The following is a 9,194-nucleotide window of genomic DNA, read 5'->3' on the forward strand; positions in this document are numbered from 1 at the left end:
TTGGTGTAAAAAAAGCTGCAGCAACAGAACTTTTAAACTCTAAGTGTTTAGAAAGTAAAATAATGTATGGCATCAAGACTAAATAAAAATACAAATATATCAGTGATGCAGCATATTTTATGGGAGTGATGGGCAGAAATGAAGAACCAGGTTTAAAGTCAATTAATGATATGGCATTATTTTATTTAAAGTTGTACAGTGTAAATGAAATGAATGAAATTATGATAGGCATTTAGAGATTGTCCACAGTATTTTTCTCCAGATAGTGGAAGTAAGGAGAACCCATATTGCAGCAAAATCTGATTTCTCTTTCTAGTTGAGTTGTCTGAATAGAGCAGTTTTATAGATTTCCAAGTTAAAATTGCCAAGGGAATTTTTGTGCCACGAGAGGGCAAGCAGTTTAAATGTATCACCTTGGTTGTGTTTGCAATGGTTATATCAGGAAACTTTCTATTCATTGGTTTCAGTGTATTAAAATATAATTCATCGTTAGTAGCCATTACAAATTTTTATTTCATTTCAAATATGCTTACAATTCTTTAATTGGGCAAAACCCAATTTACCTCCTGTGAAAAAGATTTTAAAACAAAGTTAATAAAATGCCACTACTTTTCTGTGTTCTCACTTTTTTTCCCCTTCTTGTGAGACTAAGAAGTGCAGGGTTTACACTGGAGTCCCAGAGGAGGAGGTCACATATTTAACAGAATCCATCATAAAACTTTTCTAATCTACACTTTTATAGCAACAACACAAAACTACATACTCAAATGCACACAGACAAAAACACATACAAACTATTTAGCTTTTCATGGTCATTTAGCCTCTCAGGTGAATAAATGAAGGTAGGAAGTAGAGAAGAAAATAAATAAACTAAAATATAAATGAAAAAATAAAGATAGGATAACAGAATGAGAAGAATATACATAGGGAAAAAGCTTTGGACAGTTTTGTGTTTGGTTCAAAAGTATTCATAGTCAAATTAAACCTGGGAAACTGAAGTAATTTTTAAAAAATTCTGGGACACCATATTATCTAATGGACAATTTTGAGATGGTTACCCTCTCTAAAAACGATTGACCTAAATAGAAACTATAAATCATAATTATACTTTCATTTTAGGAATACATTTTCCATTGTGGTTCCAGCTATTTTTTTTTTTTTTTAGGAGTGAGGCGGCTTGCTCGGTCGGTAGAGGTGGGGTCTGGCTGCAGACGAGGGGTCGGTCCCGCTTGGGATGAGGGGTTGGTCCGGCAGCAGACGAGGGGTCGGTCTCACAGGGGTTGCGCGGTTCGGCTGACGGGGTCGCCCGGCGAAGCCAGCGACGAGGGGGTCGCCCGGTGAAGCCGGCGATGAACTGGGGACAAGGGAGGCCAGGCCCTTGCCGGGGGCTCTCAGGACTGGAGGGCGCACGGAAGAAGAACTACCACGGAGATAAGGTAAACACGCAAGTCCACTTTATTGAGGGAGAGGCAACAGTTTTATAGGGGCTGGGGAAGGCTGATTGGCCGAAGCCACGCCCTGTTCTGATTGGTTGCCGGAGAAAGGTCAGTGGGCGGTACTGGATGGGGGAGGGGTGGTGGTTAGGGATTGGCTGTCGCTGTTGCTGGGGGAAGGGGCAGGGTTTAGTGATTGGAGGTTGCTGTTGCTGGGGTAGAGGGCAGACTTGAGTTTCCCGCCCACGCCTGGTGGCTGTTGCTGCTGTCGGGGGGAGGGAAAAGGGCAGACTGGATTTTTCCGCCCACGCCTGGCTGTTGCTGCTGTCGGGGGAGGGGAAAAGGGCAGACTGGAATTTTCCACCCTGCGCCTGCGCAGGGAGAAAGAAGAAGAAGGGTGCTGCCCCACAGGCATCATGTGGTGCCATCCGGGAGGAGGGGCGGCTGCGGAAGCATGGCTGCCGAGAAGGGGAGACCCGAGGGCACTCTGCACCCATGCTGAGCTCCCTTCAGGGGTGGCGGTGAGTCCGACCAGCCACCCTATTATGGGGGCAGCAGCTTGGCCTGCCGCGGCCGCTCCCCTGCCAGGCCAGCAAACCACACTTCAGCCCGAGGAGTGACCGCATAGGAGGTACTGGAAATTGAATCCAGGACCTCATACATGGGAAACAGGTGCTCAACCACTGAGCTACATTCACTGCCAGGTGAGTGTTGGTTTTTTCATTTGTTTGTTTTTAGGCTGTCCCAGTGATTAAACCAGGGACTGCATACGTGGGAAGTAGGCACTCAATCACTTGAGCTATATCCACTCTCCTTTGGTGTTTTTTTGTTGTTATACTATCAGTAAAGATGCAACATCAGCTCTGTATTATTTTTTGCAAAAATGTATGACCTCATTCTGATTATAGGGAGACATGGTACAGATCCAAATTGAGGATTAATCTGCAGAGTAACTGTCCTATAAGCTTCAGAATTTTCAAGGCAGTGAAACCCAGGGACTGGGTTTACTATTTTAGATTATAGGAGGCCAAAGAGAAATGAAAACTCACTACAATGTGTAATCATGGATTAGATCCTGAATTGAGTAATGTTAAATAGCTAAGAATGACATCACTGGGGCTGTTCATGAAATTGAATTTGGACTGAATAAGATAATATATCAATATTAAATTCTCTTGTGTTTTTATTTTTTTTAATTTTTTTAAAGATTTACTTATTTATTTCTCTTCCCTCCCCCTACCCCGGTTGGCTGTTCTCTGTGTCTATTTTGCTGTGTTTTGTTTCTTTGCCCGCTTCTGTTGTTGTCAGTGGAACAGCAATCTGTGTTTATTTTTGTTGCGTCATCTTGTTGTATCAGCTCTCTGTGTGGGTGGCACCATTCTTAGATAGGCTGTACTTTCTTTCGTACTGGGCAGCTCTCCTTACGGGACGCACTCCTTGTGCGTGGGACTCCCCTACGGGGGGGACACCCCTGCATGGCAGGGCACTCCTTGCGCGCATCAGCACTGCGTATGGGCCAGCTCCACGTGGGTCAAGGAGGCCCGGGATTTGACCCACAGACCTCCACGTGACAGACAGATGCCCTAGCCAATGGGCCAAGTCGGTTTCCCTCTTGTGTTTTTAGAATGTAAGCTTATTGTGGTTTAAAGAGAGTGTTTTATTCTTTTAAAAAATACATACTTGGGCATTTTGTGATAAAAGGGCATGAAACCACCAATTTGCCCTCTGATGGTTTAGAGTCAAATTACATTTATTTTTAAAAATGGAAAGAAAGGAAAGAAGGAAGGAATGAAAGGAAGGAAGAAAAGATAGAAGGAAAAAAGGAAGGAATGAAAGATGGGAGGGAAGCAAATAACAAAGTGGAACAAACTGTAGACAAATGGTGAATCTAAGTAAAGGGTGGTTATGGAAATTACTTGTACTATCCTTGCTAAGTTTATGTAAGAATGAAATTATGTCAAAATAAAGAGTTTTTAAAAATGCAATAACTGTGTTAGTTTCCTGGCTGCTAAATCAAATAACATGTAATTGTTTGGCTTCAATGACAGGAATTTATTGGTTCAACATTTTGAGGCTAGGAGAAATCCACAATCAAGCCACCATCAAGATGATGCTTTCTCCTTGAAGACTGTGGTGTTATGCGTCTGCCTGCCAGGGATCCTTGGTCCTTGGCTTTTCTGTCATGTGACAATGCACATGGAGCCTCTGCTGGTTTCTCCTTTCCCTTCCAGTTTCCTTTAATTTCCAGCTTCTTGCTTGTCCCTCTCACATTCTTTCTTTGTGACCTTCTCCATAAGGCCTTCAGTAATTGAATTAAGACCCATCCTGATTTAGCTGGTCCAGATATTAACTGAAGTAATATCATCCATAGGTCCTATTTAAAAGGGTACACAACCATAGGAATAGATTAAACTGAAGAATCCGTTTCTCTGGAGGACATAGCTCCAAGCTACCACAGTAACCATATCAGCTATGAAAACTGATTTTAAAAGTTGCAGTCACAGAACAAACCTCAGTTTCTCATTACCATGTTTGAAAACATTTAATTTGAAGTGTTATACAAACTCATTATATGGTATAAAGTAAACGTTTATATTGTCATCCTCGATACCTTCAAACCCCCTACAGTTTATCAGAATGTGTTATGCAAATATTATTAAATAATACACAGAATTTTTTCTATGTGCAAAAATATTTTTAAAACTGAGAAATATTACTTTAAATTTGGAAATATTTATTGGAATGCTGTTACAGACAATTAAGAGGTTTTATAGAAAGGCTTTAGCTACATTTCACAGGACAATACTTCTTTAAAATCTACATATCTAAACATTTTTTCATTTTTCTTTCCTTTTCTCTTCTTTTCTTTCTTTTTTTGTTATTCATGCCACGTTCATGGAAATTTTCATATCACTAAGTACAGAAGTTATTGGTTTTGTAAACAGTCTCCAAGAAAATTTTGTAATAATCTTACCTAGATTAATTTTAGGGTCTGAAAGTTGTAAATACTTAGCTTATACTTTCAAACTCTCTGCCAGGATTTTGTTTGCTAGAAATAACTGAGAAAATGGAGTGTCTAAAACTACCTTTAAAATGTACTAGATAAATGTTTTATTTAAAATTAATATGAAACAGATAATATTCTGTTTTATTTAAATGTTTTATTTAAAATTAATATGAAACAGATAATATTCACCTTTTTTATTTCATGTGTCAATCTCCCTGTTAAAATATGACAATGAATAAAATAATTTTCCTTATCCTATACTATATAATATTTAATGTAGTGAAGGTAGATAATAAATAATGAAGCAAATATTTAACATGCCAGGGTTGAAAAGTTCCATGAAATAAAAATAAAACCAAGTAACCAAAGAGAACGATGGTAGCAAAGCTAAGGAGATGGGATGTGTACTGTTTAAGATAGGATGTTCAGCACAGGCCCATTTGATAAGTTTTGACATTTGAACTAAGACCTAAGTCAGTGGTTCTCCCTTGGGAGAATTTTCCCCCCAGGTGACAGTTGACAATTTCTGCAGATGTTTTTGTTTGTCACAAGTGAAGAAAGAGGGTGCTAATGGAATATTGGGATTAGAAGCTAGTGATACAATTAAGTAGCCCAAAACAAGTAGGAAAATCACTCACAACAAAGAACTATCTAGCCCAAAACATCAATAGCATCAGTTGGACTTGAATGAACTAAAGGAATAAATTTTGACTATTTCTCCAGGGAGATGGGAGTTCTAGAAATATGTAATAACAAGAACAAATGGGGTATGCTTGTTCATAGGAAGAAAATTGGGAAATCCAGAATGACAAAATTAAAGGAACAAGATAGAGAATAATTAAAGATGAGATCAGAATTATATAGGGACCCCTCATCATCAAAAGATGTGGAAATTTATCCAGAGTGCAATGGAAAAACATTTGAGAGACTTAGGACATGAGCTGATTTATGGTTAAATAGGATTATTCTGATTGCTTTATTGAGCATCGAGAGTCAAAGCTGGGAGTTTGGTTAGGAAGATAACTGTGATATTCTAGGAAAGAGATTATGGAATTTTGGATCAAGTAAGTAGCAGTACAAATAGTGAAAAGTATTCTTATTATGGACGTAGTTTTTATTGTTGATGAGGTTGTGAAAATGTTCCATCTATTTTGAAAAATTTCTGGCAGTTTATTATAAAACTAAATGCACACTTAACCATATGACTCAACCTGATTCCCAGCTATTTGCCCAAGAGAAGTAGTATGTTCACAAAAAGATTTATATTAAAAGTCAGGAATATTTTCACATAATAATCAAGAAGTTGAAATGTCCAAATGCAGCTACAGAGAAAAACTGGTATATTCATAATGAAATATTCCTCAGCCACTAAAAAGGAATGAACTACTGACACACCAACCTTAATGATTTGTAAAATTATTTTGCTGAGCGAAAGAAGCCTTACATGATATGGTATAGATCCTTTAATTTAAATTTAGTCTTAGAACAGGTAAAATAAATATATGGTGGAAAAATCCAGAACAGTAGTTACCTATGGTGGTGGGGAATGCATGGGGATTGCATTGAAGAAGCATAGGGAATTTTCTGAAGTGGTGGAAATTTCTATAATTCATAGCTATTTGTATTTCATGGGTGTATTAATTTGTAAGCATTGTTGTATTTTTGAGAATTTTCATAATAAAATGTTTGAAAAAAAGTATATTTTGCAGTGTTACCAGTCATTTTGGATAACAATACACCATTCAACCAAATATTTTTAATAAAATCTTAAGTTCACTAGATATTAACAATGATTATTATTTTCGCACTTTTCCACTTCGAACCTCCCTATTGCTGATACCTTAATCTTGATGGCAAAGGTATGTCTCACCCCATGTCCCGGAGTGAAATTTGGGTGCCAGGAATAGTTAAGGAAGTTTGAAAAGCTGGTCTTTGCAGAAATGAAACAATTCAAATAGGAAGATAAATTTCCTGATAAGGGTAGACTGACCCTTGGCTCTCATGAACTGTGTTACCAGGGTTTTTTTTTTGCTAGATCCCAAGTAAAGTTAACTGGAAAGGTAAAAACAAATGAAATCATAAATTACTAAGGAAATGGAATATAAGAATTGATTCGACTGCCAAAGTCAGCAAGAAAGATAGCAAATGTGAGAATTAACAAGCTGTTAAGAGTTGCTTGAAGATGAATCGAGGGCAGGGAGAGTAGTTGTAATGATGCTGAGATGGTTTGGGCCCTTGTGCTATTCTCTCTGTTGGCAGTATCTTTTCCATCTGTCTTCATTACCTTAAATGTAACTAATGCTTCAAGATTCAACTCTGATATTATTTCTTCCAGGATCTATTTTTTTAAGGTTACTAGCTTTTCTTTTCATTCAGCATATTAAATGAAACGATGTATAGTATGTCACCTCCATTCCCTGGACTGTAAGTTATTCAATACCAGTGATTATTAAATCACTGGACTTTGTCTCTTATACACAAGGTCTATCACATAGCAGTCAATGAAAAGTCTGTAAAAGTGTCCTGAAAAGTGTACATATTATTCTGCACTTCTTACTTTGCAAGGCAACTGAAGATAATTTCTTATCACTTTCTAATTGATTTTGAGAGTTATTTACCTAATAAAGAAATATGCTTATCTATCATATACATTGTAAATATATTTTCAAGGTTGGTGTTTGTATTTTGCTTTTGTGATATATTTGAAGAATAAATGTAATCAGTAGAAAGCAATCTCTCTAAATTTTGGACCACAGTTGAATCTCAAGAAATCTTAGTCCCTTTGTATTTTTGTTTTCTCTCCATTGAAATCACAGTATGGCACATATGATTCGTTCCACAGGATGCAAACTATTGAAAAACATCAGGAATGGCCTAAAATTCGACAGGAGTTTATTTTCTGTATCACAAAAGCTGAAATTGAACACTGAAGTGCACAAAGATATTCTCATTAGTAGCACGTTAATGCTCTTTCACATTTCTTAAGTAAGACCTTAGTGCCCTCCTATATCTTAAGAAACTCTACTAAGGAATTCAGAGAAAAACTGGAAATGGGGAGGACTTGACTGTGAACAACACATCATAATTTATGAAAATAAAGTTTAATAAAGCAAGCTGAATTTAGAGATAGAAACAACAAGGAATTATAAGAGGGAAAGCAAAATGCTAAGAGATAAGTCTATAGTTAAGGCAAAGAGTATAATAATGTTAATGTTTTTAAACTCCTAAAGGATTCTTCACTACATTATTTTTCATTTGATACTATCCAGCAAATTGTTTGGAGCATATGGTTTTGAATTTCCTTGATTGTTTATTTCTTTGAAGCTGTTGCATTCATGAAATACAATTGCTCAGCTCTCAAATCATTTGGAGTAAGAATAACAGAAATTTGGGTCTCAGTTCATACAATGTTAAAAGACATTTAGTTAATTCTAAACCATCTCTATTAACTACCCTAGAGATATAAAACGGAACACACAATGAATATCACCTTATTTACTTTAATTCCGAATGTGCAATTTGAGACCATACTTTTTGCAAGGCAATTTTCATCTCCATATTTCTCAGCGTATAGATGAGAGGGTTCAGCATGGGTGCAATCACTGTGTAAAACAGAGAGATTTCTTTCTCCTTGATTTCACTTTCAGCAGGTAGTACAGAGGTAAAGATGCAGGGTACAAAAAACAAACCTACGACCATAAAGTGAGAGCTACAGGTTGAGAGAGCTTTGCGTCGCCCTGCAGAAGTGTGTGTCCTAAGATGGTAGAGTATGAGTATGTAAGAAGTCAAAAGGACAAGAAAAACTACAACTACCACCATTCCTGAATTGACAATTGCTAAAATATTAAAGACATATATATCTTTACAGGCAAGTTTTAAAAGTGGCTTCACATCACATATGTAGTGATTTATCTGATTAGGGCCACAGAAAGGTAAATTGAGGACTATAAGCAGTAGACCAATAGAGTGCCAAATGGCCAAGACCCAGGCTATCAAAATTAACATGTTACACCTCTGCCGGCTCATGATGACCATGTAGTGCAGAGGCTTGACAATGGCAACATAGCGGTCAAAAGCCATGGACACCAAGATTAATATTTCCACACCTGCCAGCATGTGGGCAGAGAAAAGCTGGGCCATGCAGTTGTTATAAGAAATAATTTTTCTCTCTGAAGCTAAGTCTCTGATCAGCCGAGGAACCACAGTGGAAGTATAGAAAAGGTCAGTGATGGATAGGTGGCAGAGAAAATAATACATTGGCTGTTCAATCAAATGACTGAAAGTGATGGTGAGGAAGATGATGAAGTTCCCCATTAAGACTGCCAAGTAACAAAGCAGAAACAAGAAAGAGAACAGCAGCTCTATCTGTTTATTTTCTGAGAGCCCCAAGAAGACAAATCCAGTGACATTGATCTGATTTTCCATGAGGTTAATGTACATTCAAAATTTAATTCATCATAAATGACTCAAAACATAATATTAAATATGTAATAGCATTTTTAACATTAAATAGATCTGTAAATTGCAGGATAATATACATCATAACAGATTGATTACAGAATTGAATTTTCTAAACCCTTTTTAGGATAAGCCATCGTTATCATACAAAGAGGTTTTTAAGAAAAGCATAATTTATTCCTGGAGCATTTATAAGTATATGTATTTATCTCCAATATCAACCCAAAGCTTAATGCACACAATTATTATACTTATTTTACATGTGGGCTAATAGAGATAGAAGAAGGTTTGTTAAT

The 9,194-nt window shown here is 37.1% G+C and overlaps 1 protein-coding gene across 1 annotated transcript; it reads right to left on the reverse strand.

Annotated features, from left to right (window-relative positions):
• Positions 1-7,935: 7,935 nt before the first annotated feature.
• LOC105746981 (olfactory receptor 4P4-like) lies at positions 7,936-8,865 on the reverse strand. Its single transcript, XM_012528531.2, has one exon. The coding sequence runs from the start codon at positions 8,863-8,865 to the stop codon at positions 7,936-7,938; it is 930 nt and encodes a 309-aa protein (XP_012383985.2).
• Positions 8,866-9,194: the final 329 nt, after the last annotated feature.

The sequence above is a fragment of the Dasypus novemcinctus genome, chromosome 10, assembly GCF_030445035.2.
Source record: "Dasypus novemcinctus isolate mDasNov1 chromosome 10, mDasNov1.1.hap2, whole genome shotgun sequence".
NCBI lineage: Eukaryota > Metazoa > Chordata > Mammalia > Cingulata > Dasypodidae > Dasypus > Dasypus novemcinctus.